This window comes from Crocodylus siamensis, chromosome 2 (assembly GCF_052110815.1).
Source record: "Crocodylus siamensis isolate JL-2025a chromosome 2, ASM5211081v1, whole genome shotgun sequence".
Classification (NCBI taxonomy): domain Eukaryota; kingdom Metazoa; phylum Chordata; order Crocodylia; family Crocodylidae; genus Crocodylus; species Crocodylus siamensis.
Window position 1 is genome coordinate 31,437,814 of NC_143396.1, and position 19,750 is coordinate 31,457,563.

The following is a 19,750-nucleotide window of genomic DNA, read 5'->3' on the forward strand; positions in this document are numbered from 1 at the left end:
GATCATTAACTACCTTAAAATGTTTTTGAAGGTTTTAGAGGCAAGACTGGGTCTCTAGGAGCAACTGGAGAGAAAGGAGATCAAGGAGAGATTGGTAAAAAAGGACCTACAGGATTGGTTGGTGCCAAAGGCGATGTAGGTCCAGTTGGACCAGCTGGACCTAAGGGAAATAAAGGAGACCGAGGAGAACCAGGTGCACCAGGGGTCTGTAAGTGTGGAAGGATAGTGCTGAAATCAGCCTTTTCTGTTGGCATCACCACAAGCTATCCGCAGGAAAGATTACCAATTGTATTCAATAAAGTGCTTTTCAATGAGGGTGAGCATTATAGTCCTTCCACAGGGAAGTTTGTATGTGCCATCCCTGGTATCTATTATTTCTCTTATGACATTACCTTAGCAAATAAGCATCTTGCAATTGGGTTGGTTCATAATGGGAAGTACCGGATAAAGACGTTTGACGCTAACACAGGAAACCATGATGTAGCTTCTGGATCCACGGTGATATATCTTCAGCCAGAAGACGAAGTCTGGCTTGAAATCTTCTACACTGACCAAAATGGTCTCTTTGCAGATCCCACTTGGGCAGACAGTCTGTTTTCTGGATTTCTGTTATATGTTGATACAGATTATCTTGATGCCTTATCTGATGATGATGAACTGTGATATAGGAGATGATCCATCATCTCCAAACTGGACAGTCTAGCAAAGGATTTGATCTGTATAGGAGATAAAATTGTAATGATATTGTGTTTTATTTTTGCTTTGATGGGATAACAAGTTGTATACTGAAGAATGTTTCCAGATCTAAGCAAGACAAATTACCAAATAGCAGGGATAACAAAATGAATTATATATTAACCAATGACTGTGTCACTTCAAACCTGAATCCTATTGAAAGCTATGTTTATATTAATATTTAAGTAGAGTTAAGATAATGTACATTGGATTTTATAAAAAAATATATTGAATTGTAAAGTAACTGGTACAGTGAAATTGACTTATTAAACATCTAGATTTTTGTATTTGTTATTAAAGTAAAATTATAAGTCTGACATCATGAATATCTTTGCTCATTCCAAGGAGATAAATACGTAAAAGATACAGGTGATAAAAGAGATTTAGAGAATGGACTACAACAGGGGTTGTATGCCAGAGTGTGGCATCCAAAGGCATTTTGCTTGGCACGTGTGCCTTGGGGTGGATGGCGAGGGGGCCATTGGCGAGAGGCCCAGTCTTTGTTGTGGCAGTGCAGCTCTGGCTCCTTCCCCACCCTCTGCCTTGAGGTGTGTGTGCACCCGCTGCCAGCAATGCGCCAGGCCGGGGCTCCACAGACCCCAGGTTAGCTGCTTGCAGCCTTTCTGCTGCCTGCTGCAAGCATCCCGGGCTCCATGGTGAGCACATGTGCCTTGGGGTGGATGGTGGGGAAGGGGCTGGGGCTGCGCTGCTACAACAAGGATCAGGCCCCTTCTGACACTGCCCAAAAACGTTGCCAACCCCATAGAATAGAATAAATTGTAAAGGCTGTTTCTGGGCAATATGGACTCTAGAATGGCTATTACTGTATTTCAATCAGAGTGGTGCTAAAGATATATACTTGGATGCTGATGACGCATTTGCAATACCATAAAGGTTTATACCAGCTGAGGATCTGGCTCAATGAGTTAAACAGGGACAAGAACCACAGCTCTGCACATCTTCAGTGGATTAAAAAACTGGCTGAAAGAACTCAAAAGTAGTTTTAAGTGGGGAATCATCCTCCTGTAAGGACTTTTTAGTGTAGTCCCAGTAAGGTTTGTTGTTTCTGTGATATTAGTCAATATTTTTATCAGTTATGTGACAGACAATTTATTGTAATTGTAATTTATTGTATTGTAATTGTTTGCAGATGACAAGAATTTGTCAAAATATAAAGTGAGGAGGATTGGTCCATTATACAGAATCCTACTGTAAACTTGAAAAGCAGGCATTTTAATACAGACATCCACAAATAAAATGAATTTAGGTCACACTTATACTGAGGAACAGTACAGTACAGTCACAATTTACGCATATTTAACTTACACGAATTCAGCTTTATGCACTCAGCTGCTGCGGCTGGCCTCCAGGTGCTGCCTGGGAAATGGCGCGCAGTGTGGTGCTGCGTGGTGCTGCATGGTATTGCCTGCACGTGCCGGCATAGCTGGGGGGGCTCACGCTCAGCTGGCCATCTTGTCTGGGCCCGGTGGCTGCTTGGCACCGAGCCCGGCGATTTCAGCTATACGTGATTTCAATTATACACGCTGACCTGGGAACGTAACCCCCGCGTAAGTTGCAATTGTACTGTATTCTGTAAACCAGTAACCTTGAAAAAGACCTGTGGTCATGGTGGGTAATCAGCTGATCATGAGCTGTCACTGTGCTCTCTATCTATGAAGAATATGGATGTATTGGATGGATAAGCAGTAGAATTACAAGTAGAAGTAGGTTGCATTACCTCTTATGCTGATAAACTCATAACTGGGACACTGTCTTGTTCTGGTATCAACACTGAAAACAATTCTGAAAAATTAGAAAACCTGAAAAAAAACCCAAATTTTAATATTAAGTCTGGAAAACCTGTATTATAGTAAGAGACATACAGTCCTAGAACTATGCAGCTTGTCAAAGAAATGCTTAAAAGGTGAATTGACTGCACTCCCCAGTAACCTGTAAGGGAAAAAATTCTGGGAATAGATGGAACTTTATTCTAGCAAATGGGCATAACAAGATCCAGTAGCTGGAAGTGGAGGCCAAATAAATTCAGACAGGAAGGCACGCATAAGTTTTTAACAGCAGTTGTTAACAAGTAACAGTAAGGGTAATTAATCATTAAGACAACTTACCTGACATGTCCCACTGAGGGGACATCTCCACCAATAGATGTCATTAAATTGGATGTCTTTGAATGGGTATCTAGTAATGCTGTATCTCAAGTGAAGTTATAGGCTGGATGCAGGAGTTAGGTGAAATTTTCTTGCCTAAATTCAGCTAAGATGATTCAAATGACCTCATATAACCATGAAAGCTATAGCTGCCCCAGAAGGCAATGGCAATCCTCCCATTAAACTCATTAGGACCATGACCTGACTTTATGATTAATATAAGAATCTTACTTATGCAACCAAAATCTTTATTATAGCAAATAAGTGAGCATGCAGTAATCAACTATAACAGTGTGTTTATATTCGAACAGAAATACACTTTCATGTGTAGGGAAGTCAAACCATTCCATTTTTCAATTCTTTTGATTGGAAAATCTCTCCTATAAATGCTTGGTATATTTTGGGGGAAAATATTTATTTTTCTTCAATTATTATAAATGAGAAATCCATTTTTTTCACTAAAAAAACCAGTGAAAATGAACTTTTCTGTTCATTTTCTTCCCTGGGAAAATACCATATTTACTCACATACTATATATTTACTCACCTTTTTACTTCAGGAAGCTGAAGGAGTCAGTTGACTTAATGGCTCATTGTTCTTTACACTACAAGTGTTAATGTTCATCTCTTCTTTTTAATGGTCTTTATGTTTCACTAATAAAGCTAACCTTTCTCATGGCAATTTATGGTACTATTTTGCAATCCTGGAGACTCTAGAGCTCTTTTCAAAATCATAGATCCACCCATGGAGTTCAGCTATACTTAGGGTTATAGATTTAGTGAAGCAGTAAAGGGTGCATGAGTCAGCTAAAGATTAGGCTCTGTCCTTACTCTATGAAACCGTAATTCTGGAAAAATCCTTTTTTCTTCATTATGCCATCCCAAAAACAGGGTGCATGTCTTGTTTGGGGGTGTGATATACGGAAGAAAATAAGGTATCAATTTTATGCCCGGTTCTACCTATGCTTTTAGGAACCAATATTTAAATAGATTATTATAAATAAATGATCAGTTAAGGAGATGTTTATAGTATTATGGTAAAATCTCTAAAGTTAAGTTTAAGTGATGGTTTTTTATTTTAAATCCTATATTCAGCTGCATATAGCTTCCTTAAAATTGAATTTGGGGCTTAAACTACTCATTCTTCTTGGCCCAGCAGATGATTTGTTTTTTTAAATACGGATAATCTGAAGAAAATTCAATTGATTGTTAGTGAGATATCTGAAAGTGAACAAAAATGAGGCTTCAATCTTTAAAAAAAAATCAGTTGCACTTTTAAAGGTGATTTCTCAGAATAGCTTTATTTTAGGTCATTAATACAGGCTTTTCTTTGACAAAATTTGCATCTGAATGTAACTTTTTTTCCTGACTTAATTATTTGCTGAGGCAAATAACTTTCTAGTGATGTTCTAAGCAGGTAGTTCTCAACCTTTTTAGATTCAAAGCACTCCTCCAAAATGTTTCCAAATGTAGTTGGTACCCCATTTAAAAAATAAATAGAGATATATTATGAATATTGTAATATAAAAATAATTCCACTTTTAATTAATATATTGGTAAATGTAAAGCAGGCAATCAAATCTTTCTGCTGCAGCTCTTCACAGTTCAGGTCTGACATGCCTCCTGAAAACCAAAGGGCGTGGAGGGCAGTTTCTTTCCACAGTAGCAGCACAAGTATCGCAGCGCCTCTGGCAGTTCTTACAACACCTTGGTTGAGAACCATGGTCCTGAGCAGTCCTAGATCTTTTTTCTCTGGTTGATAATTTTCTTACCTTTAGGCAATTCTATATCGTTATATAAAGATTTTGAAACCTTTGGAGATAACACACAGTAAGCTTATAATGTCTGTTGGAGCTCAGACTACCTTTCCAGGGTGGCCTTCCTGCAGCATCTTTTTTTCTTCAACAGTAACGTCCTCCGGTTTACATCTTGCCACAAGCACAATGCCATGTGACATGTTAAAAATCATTTTGTATCTGACACAACTTTGAGTTCTAATGGGTCTTGAGGTAAATCATAGTAAATTATGTAGTCACAATAAGTTGTAAATGGAGAACCATTTCAGTATATTTGAAAAAGATTTACTTCCTTGTTCTGAGTCTACCTGATATTATCTAAGGCTAAGTATAGATGTTCAAAAAGCCCCTGGCAAAAGCGCTCCAACTATTGCACATTACTTAAAGGGCTGTAAGGTGGAGTGGAAGCGAATTGAACAGATGTTCACTGTTTGGTTGGGGAGGGGGTGGGGCTCAGAGTTTGCTCTCACGACACTGGGGCCTCTCCCATGTGCCTTTCAGGAGGCTGCTGGAATGGCCCATCTCCCCAGCCCACCCCCTGCCAGCTGGAGACTGTCAGCAGCGGCTGGGGGTGGGACCCCAGACCTTTTCCCCTGAGGTCATCCTGGCCAGGCAGTGGTTGCGGAGCTGGGGCTGCTGTGGAGAGGGAGAGCCTGGACACCTTTCGATGTGCCTGCCCCAGCTAGGCAGCCCTCCCAGCCAGCCCATGGGAGCTGCAGGGGAAAGGGGTCCATGCATCCCTCCCGGTAAGACAGCAGCACACCACGGGAGCCCCTGGCCCCTTCCCCCACACCTCCCCTGGCCAGGCAGTGGCATACCATGGGGCTGGGGTAGCTGCAGGGAGAAAGGTCTCGCTTTGTCCCCAACTCCTCCAACTGGCTGCAGCTCACAGCTGGCTGTAGGGAGGAGGTGAGGCTCAGGTCGGTGAGAGCCGAGGGACCAGGGCTGACCCGATGCTCAAACAGAGCAAAACAGCGCTCCCAGAGGCTAGAGTACAACCCTGTGCAATGCCTCCTGGGATGGCGGCAATAGCACTCTCGCTTAACCCTTGATGGGATCTGGCACAGACATTCAATAAAGCGCTCTAACAGAAAGTGCTTTAGTTTAATACCTCATTGTAACAGGGAGCCAAAGGCGAATGAGCAGCAGAGAGACCCTTGGGCAGGGAAAGCTGCTCCTCATGAGGTGTCAGCGAACAGGTACTGGGAGATTTACCTGCAGAACTAGCTGCACTGTAGATGCTCAGGGAGGCAGATGACCAACAGAGACTGGGCCAGGGAGATGTAGAAACACCGGCTCGGGGGGTCGGGCTGGCCCTGGAGGCTGCAGAGGCAGGAGCCCCAGAGCAGGCGGAAAGCAGGAGAGCCCCTAGCTGGCACGGGGTTATCCTGAGGAAAGCAAACAGAGGGCAGCTGCTTTATAGGGGAATGTCACCTAGGAAAAGGGGAAGCCTTGTTATTCTGGTTGGGTAGCCATTGTTTATGTTTGAACCCCAAGAGGGTTTAGTTTGTGTTTGCCAGAAGGCTTACTCCTTGGTTACAGTTTCAACCAGTAGTTTGGGCATGGTTAAAAGGAGAGTGAGTGGAGGCCATGGCCTGAGAGGCATCTGGGGATTTTACCTACAGTAGTGTGCCAGAGGCATGCCAGTGTTTAGAGCCCTGGTAGGGGTCTTGATTCAGGGTTTAGACCTGAGGGAGCGGTTCAAGCCTAAAGAGAGAGGGGAAAAAAAAGGCTGAAGCCTCATTTGGACATGAGCAAGGATCAGGGGGCCCAGTGCCCAGGGAGGGCAGAGGCAGTGGCCAGGGTGAAAGACACTGGGGCCAGGGGCCCAGATGGAGCCAGAGTAGGCTCATTGCCCAAGGCAGGGCAGAGATAGCTCTAGATGGGTGAGATCAGGGCCAGTGGCTCAGAGCCCAAGGGCACAACCTGAGAGAGCAAGAGTTGGGCTGGGATCCAGAAGTCAGGCCTGGCATAGTGGGCCTAGGCTAAGGGAACCTGTGAGAGAAAAAGGACAGAGGATGGGTAGGCTGAAGCCCTAACAAGTGTGTAAAAGCCTGAGGTGGCCTAGTACCAGACTGGGGCCAAGTGGCCAACTAAGTCATTAATTGGTAACACCAGCAAGGCATGGGCACAGCTGTTGAATCCAACCAGGTGGAGTTCAGAGAATGAGTAGGAAGGTCTGGCATTGCTGCCCATCTCCTTCTTGGCAGTATGACTTCCTCAGGAAATGTGGGGCCATTCTCACCATGAGTGCCCCAACTCTAGCTTCCCCCCACCCTAAGTTTCTATTTGCCAGGTTTTGTGCAGCACCATGAATTACTTGTAAGTTACATGTACAGTCCTTTAAACTTCCATTAAAATTGCCTCTGATCCAGTTTTAATGAGTGCTGTGAAATTAACACTGCTATGAAATTAAGCCTGTTCTACAGGGTAAAGTTTGGATAAACTACCCACACCCATTGCCTCTCTAGTGCACTGATATTCAAGGAAGACAGGGGTACTTCTGCCTCCATGGTCTATGCAATCTTGGCTTTTGGCTGAGTCTGCCAATTAGTGCAGAGCTGGTGGTGGTGTGGGTATTCTATAAGGAGCCTTGCATCTTACATAGAAGCTATCAACTACATAATAAATGAAACGGGAAAAATCTTTCAAACTGGTAACCTAGAGAAAAAGGCACAGCAACCAATTTCTGACATATCTAGGCTTCCTGAAGTCAAAGTTGTCATAGAGAGAGATGGAACTGCCACCACTCTATTAGTGTAGCTGACACTTCTTATTATAAGATCCTGTTTTCAGTTGCTTGTAACCTCCAAAATTTAATAAAATGGGAAAAGCAATCTGGGATGCTTTTTCCCATACCGGGTGCCTGCCTCATGCTGATTTTTGTTTGGGAAAATTTCATCCCAAATGATTCAACTATTTTGGATGAGTAGGATGGGGATGACAGGGAAGTGGGGCAGGAAAGATGTCTTCTGTCCTACCAACTGTCCCTTGAAGGTGGTTTATACATCCAAGCTGACCAATCCATCTCTGTGTCTGGAAGAGCACGGGCATTGAATTACGTCTGTGTGCATTTTGATATCCTCATTGAGCATGTTAGGCCATGTTTGCCATGTTTTTGATCATCCAAAACATTACTTTAAAAGAATGTTAAGCATATAAAGTACGCAAGACAAACACTCAAAGTTAAGAAATGGGAGAAAAACTTTAATTTAGGTCCCTGTGAATATATGTTATAAAACAACTTATAAGTGCATGATAACTGGTTAGGCTGCAGCTGAATAACTCTGTGCAGTTCTGGGCACCACAATTCAAAAGGGATGTGGACAACCTTGAGAGGGTCTAGAGGAAGGCCACTCGTATGGTTAGAGGCCTGCAGGGAAGGCCTTATGAGGAAGGACTGAGGGACCTAGACCTTTTCAGCCTTTGCAAGACAAGGCTTAGGGGGGATCTTGTGGCAGTATACAAACTCACCAGGTGGGGGCAGCAGGGAATAGGAGATGCTCTGTTTACCAGGGCACCCCTTGGAATAACCAGGAACAACAGCCACAAGCTGTCAGAAAGTAGATTTAGGTTGGACATCAGAAAGAACTTCTTCATGGTTAGGATTGCCAGAATCTGGAACAGGCTTCCAAGGGAGGTGGCGCTCTTCACTACCTTGGGGGTCTTCAAGAAGAGACTGGATAAGCACCTGGCTGAGGTCTCATGACCCCAGCACTATTTTCTGCCATGGGCAGGGGGTTGGACTCGATGATCCATTAAGGTCCCTTCTGGCCAAAGGACCTATGAATCTATAACATATTATATGTATTTATTAAATGGCCTTGGTACACAGGATGGATGAGGTTGTGGAAAATGATTGTGGAATGGCTATGGATCCATTGCATTATTTACTCTAGAAATTAGAAGAAATGTAAGGAAAGAGGAAGGGATCTTATATATACCCGTTCATCCTCAATGTGCCAGTAATGTACTTTTTTTCATAAGCTAAGGGTACTCATCATATGGAATATATGAAGTATGGCCTTCTTGGAAATCCTAAAGAAATTACCCTTTTGCTTATGATGGTTTTGCATAGTCTGCAAATTACATACCCCATTTTCTAACATATCATGAGACACGCACCCTGCTTTGTGAGGGCAAAATGAAGAAAAACAGATTTTTTCCAGTTATAGCTGAATTTTGACTGTTCTGCACCATGAGCAAAAGCTAGAGTTTTAACCCTCTCATAGACTCTGTTGAAGTGGCAGCAGCTTTTGGCTACTTCCAATGGCTACAGGAATGATGCTACAAGGCGGGCTTTGGCTTCCTCAGCCATGACCGGCACATCACGACAAGAGACATGCTTGGATGGGACGGGCTCCACCTTTCCCCTAAAGGTAAGCGTGTGTTCTCTTCTAGGTTGGCAGACCTCCTCCAGTGGGCTTTAAACTAGGCTTGTTGGGGGAAGGGGAAGATGAGGGCGGAGGAAACATCAGACTGCCAGACCAAACAACACCCACAACTACAGCCCAGCCCAGCCCAACAAGCAAAATGAATAAACAGGTAAGCGATAGGGGCCAGGGCAACGCTGGGATTAGGGGGTCAGTACACACATCCACAGGAGGCCTCAAATGCCTCTACACAAACGCTCGTAGTATGGGAAACAAGCAGGAGGAACTCACCCACCTGCTAGCTGACACCAGCCTGGATATAGTGGGGATCACTGAAACATGCTGGGACTCAATGCATGACTGGGTGGTGAATGTCAAGGGCTATAGACTGTACAGGAGGGACAGGATAGGAAGGAGAGGTGGGGGCGTGGCACTCTATATTAAAGAGGAATACGTATCCTCGTCAATTAGCAAGAAGTCAGAGGAGGGGCACTCTGAAGTGCTTTGGGTTAGAGTACAAGGCAGTCGAGGGAAAAGAGACTTAATGGTGGGAGTCTACTACAGACCTCCCAACCATGAAGAAGAGCTTGACCAGGAATTCTTAGGTCAGCTCACAGAGGTAGTGAAGTCTAAGGATGTGGTAGTCATGGGGGACCTAAACTTCCCAGACATCTGCTGGGAAGAGCAGTCAGCCAGGTTTGACCGTTCACATAGGTTCTTGGACAGAGTGCAGGACCTCCATCTAACCCAGGAGGTGCACAGCCCCACCAGGGGAGACGCCTTGTTGGACCTGGTCCTGGCCATGGGTGACAACCTGGTGAGGGGGCTGAGGGTGCTTGACCACCTGGGCAACAGTGATCATCGCCTGCTGGAATTCACCATCCAGCGCAAGGTGGCAAAGGCCTGCAGCAAGGCAGCAACCCTAGATTTCAGGAGGACAAACTTCACCAAACTAAGGAGAATAGTCAGGGAAGCACTGACGTCCCGGAGGGGAGGGGAGCCAGGTGTCCAAGGAGTGTGGTCACTCCTCAAGGAGACGATCCTCCAAGCCCAAAGGAAGATAATCCCAACGAGGATCAAAGGGAGCAGGAGGGCACACAAGCCTCCATGACTCACCAAAAGCATCCGGAAATGTCTCCTTGCTAAAAGGGAGGCTTACACCAGGGATGATTATACTGCAGTGGCTCGGGGATGTAGGGAGGCAGTCAGGAAGGCCAAGGCAGAGGTGGAATTAGGACTAGCTTCCCAGATTAAGGACAATAAGAAGTCCTTCTTTAAATACATAGGTGGTAAAAAGAAGATCCTAGGTAATGTGGAGCCCCTGCAGGACGTGTTGGAAAATTTGGTCGTCACACCAGACAACAAAGCTAACATGTTTAACGATTTCTTTGCCTCTATCTTCCTAAGTAGAACAGCCACCTCCCTGCTGGGCCTCCTTTGGGCCCCAGGGGAGGCACACATAGGCCAAGGGTTAGCGAGGAACTAGATAGGGAGCTTCTGGAGGGACTGGACATATTCAAGTCAGCCAGTCCGGATGATCTCCACCCTAGGGTTCTAAAGGAATTGGCTGAGGTCATTGCAGGACCCCAGCACGGCTTCATGAGCACTCGTGGTGCTCTGGTGTGGTGCTGGAGGACTGGAAGAGGGCCAATGTGTTTCCCATCTTCAAAAAAGGCAGGAAGGAGGACCCAGGAAACTATAGGCCAGTTAGTCTTACCTCGATCCTAGGCAAGCTGTTCAAGAAAATTATTCTGGCACACATCCATGAGGGGCCAGCAGGGGACTGCATACTTAGGGGCAACCAACACGGATTCATCAGTGGCAGGTCCTGTCAGACCAACCTGGTGGCCTTTTACGATCAGATCACCAGATCATTAGATGCAGGGGTAGCAGTGGACATAGTCTTCCTGGACTTCCAGAAGGCTTTCGACACTGTCTCTCACCCTGTTCTCATTAAGAAACTGGGGGGCTGTGGTGTAGACACCCACACAGTCAAATGGGTCGCCAACTGGCGGGAGGGCTGGACCCAGAGGGTGGTAGCGGATGGGTCCTTCTCAACCTGAAAGGACGTGGGCAGTGGGGTTCTGCAGGGCTCGGTCCTCGGGCCCACGCTGTTCAACATCTTCATCAGTGACTTGGATGAGAGGGTAAAAAACACCTTGTTCAAATTTGCTGATGACACTAAGATGTGGGGGGATGTGGGCACACTAGAAGGAAGGAATAGGCTGCAATCGGACCTAGACAGGTTACAGGGGTGGGCGGTTGAGAATAGGATGGGTTTCAACACAGACAAGTGCAAAGTGATACAGCTGGAGAGGAACAACCGGCACCACACCTACAGGCTGGGGAACTCCCTTCTAGTCAGTGCAGAGGCAGAAAAGGATCTTCGAGTCATCATTGATGCCAAGATGAACATGGGCCGGCAGTGTGGGGATGCAGTCAGGAAGGCCAACCGTACCTTGTCATGCATCCACAGATACATCTTGAGCAGGTCCAAAGAGGTAATCCTCCCCTTCTATGCAGCACTGGTCAGGCCGCAGTTGGAGTACTGTGTCCAGTTCTGGGCGTTGCACTTCAAGAGGGATGTGGACAGCATGGAGATGGTCCAGAGGAGGGCCACTTGCATGATCAGGCGACAGCAGGGCAGGCCCTATGAGGAGAGACTACGGGACCTGAACCTGTTCAGCCTCCAAAAGAGAAGGCTGAGGGGGGATCTAGTGGCCTGTTATAAACTAGTCAGGGGGGATCAGCAGGCACTAGGGGAGTCCCTGTTCCCCCAAGCACTGCCAGGAGTGACCAGGAATAACGGTCACAAGCTGGCAGAGGGTAGGTTTAGGCTAGACATCAGGAGGTGCTATTTCACGGTCAGGGCAGCTAGGATCTGGAACCAACTTCCAAGAGAAGTGGTGCAGGCTTCTACCCTGGGGGTCTTTAGGAGGAGGTTAGATGAACATCTTGCTCAGGTCGTTTAACGCCAGTACTCTTTCCTGCCATGGCAGGGGGTCGGACTAGATGATCTACTCAGGTCTCTTCTGACCCTAGAAACTATGAAACTACAACTCACCAGTGGCTCTGAAAGGGCTGACACTGTAGTTCTGACCCTGAACTGTTCCCCTTCCTCTATGGAGCTGTCAGGGGGAGAGAAGGAAGGCACCCATTACGGTTGTCATCCATACTTCCACTCCTCCATTCCAGTGCAGAAGATCAGCTTCCCCACTTAAGACACACACCTCAATTTGGAAGACCTGATTTTTGGGGAAAGGGTACATATATGTAAGTAAATTCGGTATATAATGCAAGTAAAATGCAAATAGAAATTATAGCAGTTTATTCAACTTTGTACAAATATAAATAACTACACGAAGTGCAAAGTAGGAACAAGGGTTAGATGGTTCAGTGCTACTTCACTGACATGAATGGCACAACTCTCAATAAAACTGAAAGAACCTGAGAAACATAATTCAATGAGCAAGATTCAGCAATATACACTATGCACCAACACTTCTTAATTACTTTGCTTAATTACAATTATTTTTTCCCACATATTGCATGATTCTGCAAGGAACTCTAACTGTATGACTAGTGGGAGGACTAATAACAGCAAATTTTTAACTGTGGGGAAAGATAGGTAAACGTAAAAACTTTAAGTTGGGGAAATTTTTAATAATTAGTAATAAAAAGCATGACTATTTTTCTTCAAACTCTGCAAATACATTCCCATCAGAGCAAAACTAGCATTTTTTAAATTTAGCAATCAGGCAAACCTATTTCCCAAGCTAAAATTATAGTCAGAATAAAATATAGCTTTCTAATGAAAACTCCCTGGTTGTAACCCTAACGGTTAGCAGAGCTACTGTTTTTCATGTAAAAATAAATGAAGTATAGAGCAGATGAATATTTTAACCACACCTCTGATGAAAGTTACATCATGGGAATAACTAAACAGAAATGTTACTGCTTCAATCAGCTTAATAATATTAGATATGGATTTTTAAAGTAATGGAAAAGTAGCAGAAGCTTCCTTAAAGTTTCCCAATTGGGATTATGCATTTATTTGAGCAGTCTAATATTCTTGGCATGAGTCTCTGAAAGTAAATAATTCTTTTCCATTTTTCTTACAGGTCTTGACAAGAACTGCCTCTTACTGTGCATGTATGACTGTACAGAAAGAGCTAGGTATCCCAGACCTCAGGGCCCCTAAATATTTAAGATAATTATTGTTACAGTTATTGCTATATTTTAAATAGACTGCTTTTGGAAATACAGTCTGTTTTATTGGAAGGTCTTATCTAATGCTTACTTTACAGTATACACATCTTGGGATAAGTTCTTATCTCTGTTACATAGTTTCATAGTTAGTAGGGTCGGAAGGCACCTGAGTAGATCATCAAGTCCAGCCCCCTGCCATGGCAGGAAAGAGTACTGGGGTCAAATGACCCCAGCAAGGTGTTCATCTAGCCCCCTGTTAAAGACGCCCAGGGTAGGAGCCAGCACCACTTCCCTTGGAAGTTGGTTCCAGATCCTAGCCACCCTGACCGTTAAGTAGTGCCTCCTGATGTGTAGTCTGAATCTACCCTCTGCCAGCTTGTGACCATTATTTCTAATCACTCCTGGCAGTGCTTGGGGGAACAGGGACTCCCCCAGTGCCTGCTGATCCCCCCTGACTAGTTTATAACAGGCCACTAGATCCCCCCTCAGCCTTCTCTTTTGGAGGCTGAACAGGTTCAGGTCCCATAGCCTCTCCTCATAGGGCCTGCCCTTCTGCCCCTGATCATGCAAGTGGCCCTTCTCTGGACCCTCTCCATGTTGGCCACATCCCTCTTCAAGTGCGGCGCCCAGAACTGGACGCAGTACTCCAGCTGCAGCCTGATCAGTGTCACATAGAGGGGGAGGATCACCTCCTTGGACCGGCTTGAGATGCATCTGTGGATGCATGACAAGGTGCGGTTGGCCTTCCTAACTGCATCCCCACACTGCCGGCCCATGTTCATCTTGGCATCAATGATGACTCGAAGATCCTTTTCTGCCTCTGCACTGACTAGAAGGGAGTTCCCCAGCCTGTAGGTGTGGTGCTGGTTCTTCCTCCCCAGGTGCATCACTTTGCATTTGTCAGTGTTGAAACCCATCCTGTTCTCATCCGCCCACCCCTGTAGTCTGTCTAGGTCTGACTGCAGGCTATTCCTCCCAACTAGTGTACCCACATCCCCCAGCATCTTAGTGTCATCAGCAAATTTGAACAGGGTACTTTTTACCCCCTCATCCAAGTCACTGATGAAGATCACATCACCATGCCAGTGAACAAGTTCACTGAGTCACTCATCTCCCTGGAGAACATCTGTCCAAACTTCCTTGAACACTTTAAGAAAGCAGCCAAGACTCCAGAAAAACCTGCAGCCAAGACTCCTGCAAAGACTCCAGGCAAGAGCCCTTCAAAAAGTCCAGCAAAGTCACCTCAAAGAAGTTCTCCACAACTGCAGAGCTGGCACTGGGAGTCGAGAGTCTCCCAACCTGAAGCCCGCGTCTACAGAGTTTGGGCTGGGAGAGAAAGATCTCGAAATGACAGCTCTGCCTCCATGTAAGGGTATCCCAGCCCCCAGCTCTCTGATCACAATGGTGAAGCATGGGGCTTGGAGCTCCCTGCTATCAGGCCCAACCAGGCTCTAGTGGCAGAGCCCACCTTGGCAGTAGGCAGCTCCCAGGGGCAGGGAGTAATCTCCTGCCCCCTTGTGGCTGGCAGATTGGCTTCTGGTCAGGCATCTACATGAGCGCTACTGAATCATTACTAATAGAAAGTAAATTTTCTACTTGCATTTGCAGGTAGCAAAGTTACTCACGATTAGTGTGGTTTACTGTGCAGTAAGCATGTGCATGTGTAAACGCACATGCTTACTGAGCAGTAAACTATATTACTGTGCAGTAAAGCATCTTGTGTAGATGCGCCCCCTGCTGGTTAAATTCTTCAGACTCTTTAAAACCACATACCTTAATGCATATATATTCTACTATGATGGGCAGCTTTTTACGGCTTTACGGGGTACATCTACACAAGATGCAGAAGGCACAGTAGACTAATTCTATGGCACATTAGCGTGGCAGGAAAAAACTGCACTAATGTGCAGTAGAAATAGTCTACTGTCCATTAGCATCACAAAAAAGTGTGCGCTGCCACTACTGCACAGTAGAACCAATTATGTCTCATTAAGTGCCAATTACAGCATAATTACGACACATTAATGAACATGTACACTCTCCACAGTAAATAATATAAAATCCCAAGGACAATGAATGGCTAATGTCCTTTATTAGGTCTGTGTTAATAGTTGTAGTCATTTATTTACGTAGTGTTTTATTTGTATTTATATTCCACAGGTCATGCATTGAGTCAAATTAGTTAATATAACATTTACTGGAGTACATATTCTGATACACTTCATTTATCACTTGGTTCATATTTTACATGCAACTTGACTATACTGATGTTTTAGCATGCAATTTGTTTAGACTGATAAGTGGTAACTTCAGTTTAATGTGAGAGCATCCAGTTCACTTTTATAAATGTGATTCAGTATGTGATGGATCTAGTTCAGTAAGTAATATATGTGAATTAGTAAATGATAAATATGGTTGAGAAAACAATACATCAGAATCAAATGGTGATATATCACTGCTGAACTGCATCTGTGCTATTTCATTAATAGGTATGTCTTTCCCTTTGAGTAATATATGTTTTCAAGGAGTAATTTATCTGTTTCAGTATAAACTATTTAAAAGTCACCATGTAGAGCATTTACATTAGTATGATATATGCATCTTGGAATAATATGCTTTTCAGTACAGTTATAGTATTTCTGATTTTTAAAGGAAAAATAATTCCTTTCCCTGTATTGTTAAAAGTTCTATCTAATCTAAAGAAGTTCTCACAATAGTATTCATTTTATCTTGCTGATATGTGGAATATTGACTCATCATAGAAAATAGGTCACAGAGCATTAGAAAAAATAACCTGGACATGTATATGAGTAATAAGACTATCCAGACTTCAAATAGCAAACATCTAAATAAACACCACGGGAAGAGATTATAAACCCTTCATCTTCCAGTTATTGACAATTAATGGTAGAAGGACATTTTCTTAAGGGGTATGTTCTTTTACAACTGTCTTCCCCCAGGTTTCCTTCCTCTGAAAAATCTGGTATTGGACACTTAGAGACAGGACACTGCATTAAGTGGCTATTGCCTTGATCTATTATGGCAATTTGTATGCCCCACAACCAGAAAGAAAATTTGGATTGATGAGAAGAAAAAGGAAATCTCGTTTTAATGATTCAAATGACCTCTGTCGTAAGCTTTGTATAGGATCTGTCATAGGCTTTGTAAAATTATCACTAAGGTTCCTCCAGGGACATCTTGTGCAGAAATAATTTGGCTACCCTCCAAAACATTAACCCAGAAAATTAGTGTATACTGGGTATTCCTTTCATGGGTCATAATTCAATATGTTCCCTAAGGCTACTATTTAATGATATAGTGAGATCTTCCTGTTGGTTAAGGTAGCCTAGTAAATCCTATAACATTTTGGATTCCCCACAGGGAGGTAGAACAAAATGTATTTCTGTTTTTTTTCCCCATTTTTAGAGCATCTACTTTAATCCTAGACTCTATACAAAACGTAACATAACAATCATACGTTGATTTTGTGAGAAACTGACTTAGTTTGTTTAATGTTAACACATGATAACCAGACTAAGGAGAAACAAAAATTTCCAAAACTGAGTAACTCTCATGAAGAACAAACTACCACCAACTTCCTTTTCATATCAAGAAAATAATATCCTGATCTTAAGAAGATGATAGTTAATGGAAGATTAGAGAGAGAGAAAGAGAGAGAGGGAAAGAAAGACAGATGATCCCTCAGCAAATGTCTACTAAATTATTCAAGGCTTGTTCAAACCCAACTTCTTTATGCACTTAGATATTATTTACTAATCAGTGCAGATCTCAAAGTACTACTGTAATTTCTTCTCCTTCCAATATAATTCATTCATAGTCCAGCAAATATTTTGGTTGTGACTACTGAGTGAAAATGTTTTGGGGATTTACTGCGTGTTCTCTCTATCATGTAGGAATAATCAACAATCTTTTTAACCAGGATGGTCTTAATTCCTTCCAAACTGATGGAAATCTATATAATGTATATAATAGAAGACTCTTAACCCATTAATAAATAGATAACCTTATCTGAAGGTTGAAAAATTGCTTATCTTAGAGTTTTTTTCTTTGTTTGATTTTTTTCCTGTTTCATTTTGTTTGTGGAGGGGAAACAAAGTTGCCAACTGTACATAAATTCAGGTGTTTCAAATTACTCGGAGGAGTCTGAGTCCCCCATAAGAGACAAGAGCCCCCTTGTAAGATTTGAAAATCATAAACCGGGGGGTCTCTGGTTTTATTAGGGCATTGTGATGGGCAGCCCAACTTTTTTTGCAGACCCCCCAAGAGTCAAAGTGTAATTTGAACTCTGCATAAATTTACAGAGAGTCTGTAAAAAAGGGCTGAAGCACTCATCCATAAAACCCTTAAAAAACAGATCTTTCAATAAAAGCTAAGAAACAGTGAGCTTAATTGAAGATCACCTGTCAGAATGAGGCTGGATGCAATAAACAGAGCAGTGCACCCTGTGGATAGAGAACAGAGGAAGGTCTTCATCAGGACTTTGTGGCCCATAGAAGCCTCCACAGTGTCCTCCTCCTCCCCACAAAAGCCATGTGCTGCAGCTGCTTCCCATCAGCCATTGTAGGCAAGACCACATAACCCTTAGCAATCTGAGGCACCTGAGAGGACAGGGAGGTGAGTGCAATGAGTGGGATAGTGCTGCAGGATCAGGAGGGAGAAAAGGAGGCAGGTTGGAGTTTGTGTCAGGACAGAGGGATTATAGCTAGTTGGGGTAGTTTTTTTTGCGGGGGGGCGCTGGAGTAGGGGCAGCATAGTGCAGATTGAAGTCAGGGGTGAGGGGTGCCAGGGTGTGGGAGTGAGTATGAGACTCCTGGGATGGGAGCATCATGGTGTAAAACCATTGTGGCAGTCAAGATAGACTTTGTTAAAGGTTGGTGTTGTACCCCTAAATTTGAATTTGGCCCTTGTTACTCTTGTCCAGGGCCTGGCAGTAGGGTTACATTTCCATTATGTAAAATATATGAAGTATCAGTAAAAACATATATCAGCATAAAAGCTTAGTTGCCAGTAAAAAGTTTGCGGGTTATGAATAATTTTTTTTTCTTGGGCTGGCAACCTTAAGGGTAAAAGATACACTGATGGTGATCCAAGTGACAGAACTACCATGAAAAGACAGAAAGTAGATCTCAGCCCTCCTTGTTATGTTTGTGGAAACTATTTACCTTTGAATTTAGGGGCAGAGATATTGGTCTATATTGCCATTGAAACATTGGCTTGTGACTTATTGGCTACATCTTGTCACACCATCTTGTTTGTTTAGTAAAGGAGCATTGGACATGTCTAATACAACTAAATGGTTATGGTCTTGCAGTTGTTTTTATAATGTTAACTGAAATGGATGTGGTTTTCTCAGCTCTGAAAAATGTATGTTGCTTGGATTCTCTGTTTCTCTTGTGACTCAAATACTTGCACTCACATATGTTACTACATATCTTCCTAATCCTGTTAAACAAGCATCTGCACCAGCGTTCAATTCTTTCAGGGGAAACTGCTATTCACATTCATTCATCATTTTAAATTGTTTGCGTGACTATTTGTAATACAGCAAGAAATCATTGGGAGACTGACCTCTTAGTAAAACAAAATGTTTAAAACCGGTTATTATAAAAATGTCATTTGTGTAGTCATGCTCATTGTATTATTTCCATAAATTATACTGTCATTCTCAGCAATAATGGAAGGTTATATAATTTATATGCACTTTTAGAAATATGTCTTCTGATAAGATTGCTCTTATAATTTTTGGTCACTGTAAGGTAAGCTATTCTCTGACTGTGATAAACTGCTGTCTCATTTATTACAAATTCACGTCTATCTCTGTTATAACAACTTATTCTGCTTTTTTCCTGCTTCCCATGAGCTTACTTTTATCATAACAGGATCCATAAATAGGAAAAAATTATCTTCTTCCTCTGTTATTTTATTACTAGAATGAATATGTCGAAGTGGTTTTTGGGATACTATTTGTGGACAGCTTGCATGAGAGTCCCATGTTTACTCAATTCTAAGATGAAGTTTTTCCCGCATTTAACTGTTTGTCTGGGGGGGAGGGGGGGAGCCTCATTGCAGAATTGCATATAAGGGTAGTATGGGGGCAGGCAGCTGCTATAGTCTGGGGTTCAGCTTCTGCCCAGGTTTGGAGCCATAGCTGAGGCTACTGCCTATCTCCCCGTCACCCGCCCCCCACTGCCTCTGCACTGAGTGATTTCCTCACAACCTCTGCTCCCTTGCCTGCCCCTTTCCCTCCCACCCTTTCCCCTGCTCCGCACTGGCAGGGTCTGTCCCTGCTCCAGCCTGGAGCACTGAACACGGCCCCGTCCTAGCCCCATAGCAAATATATCAAATCAATTTGTGAAATCACTTTCATTTCCAGTACCTAGATGACAACATTACTCTAGAATACTGTAGAAATAGAGTCCATTTTCTATTGTTTCTTTAATAACAGCTATGAA

At 43.5% G+C, this 19,750-nt stretch overlaps 1 protein-coding gene across 10 annotated transcripts in view; it reads left to right on the forward strand.

Moving 5' to 3' along the window:
- The window catches only part of C1QTNF7 (C1q and TNF related 7), a 99,532-nt gene extending 98,437 nt beyond the window's left edge, over window positions 1-1,095 (forward strand). For 8 of the 10 annotated variants that reach the window (XM_090035610.1, XM_090035607.1, XM_090035613.1 and 5 more), the window contains one exon: window positions 32-1,093. In XM_090035610.1, the coding sequence (XP_089891736.1) occupies window positions 32-663 (632 nt within the window). In that variant the 3' untranslated portion in view covers window positions 664-1,093. Of the gene's footprint in view, window positions 1-31 lie in introns of all 10 variants that reach the window. The other 2 variants (XM_090035616.1, XM_090035617.1) reach the window with 1 other exon arrangement.
- The last annotated feature ends 18,655 nt before the right edge of the window (window positions 1,096-19,750 follow it).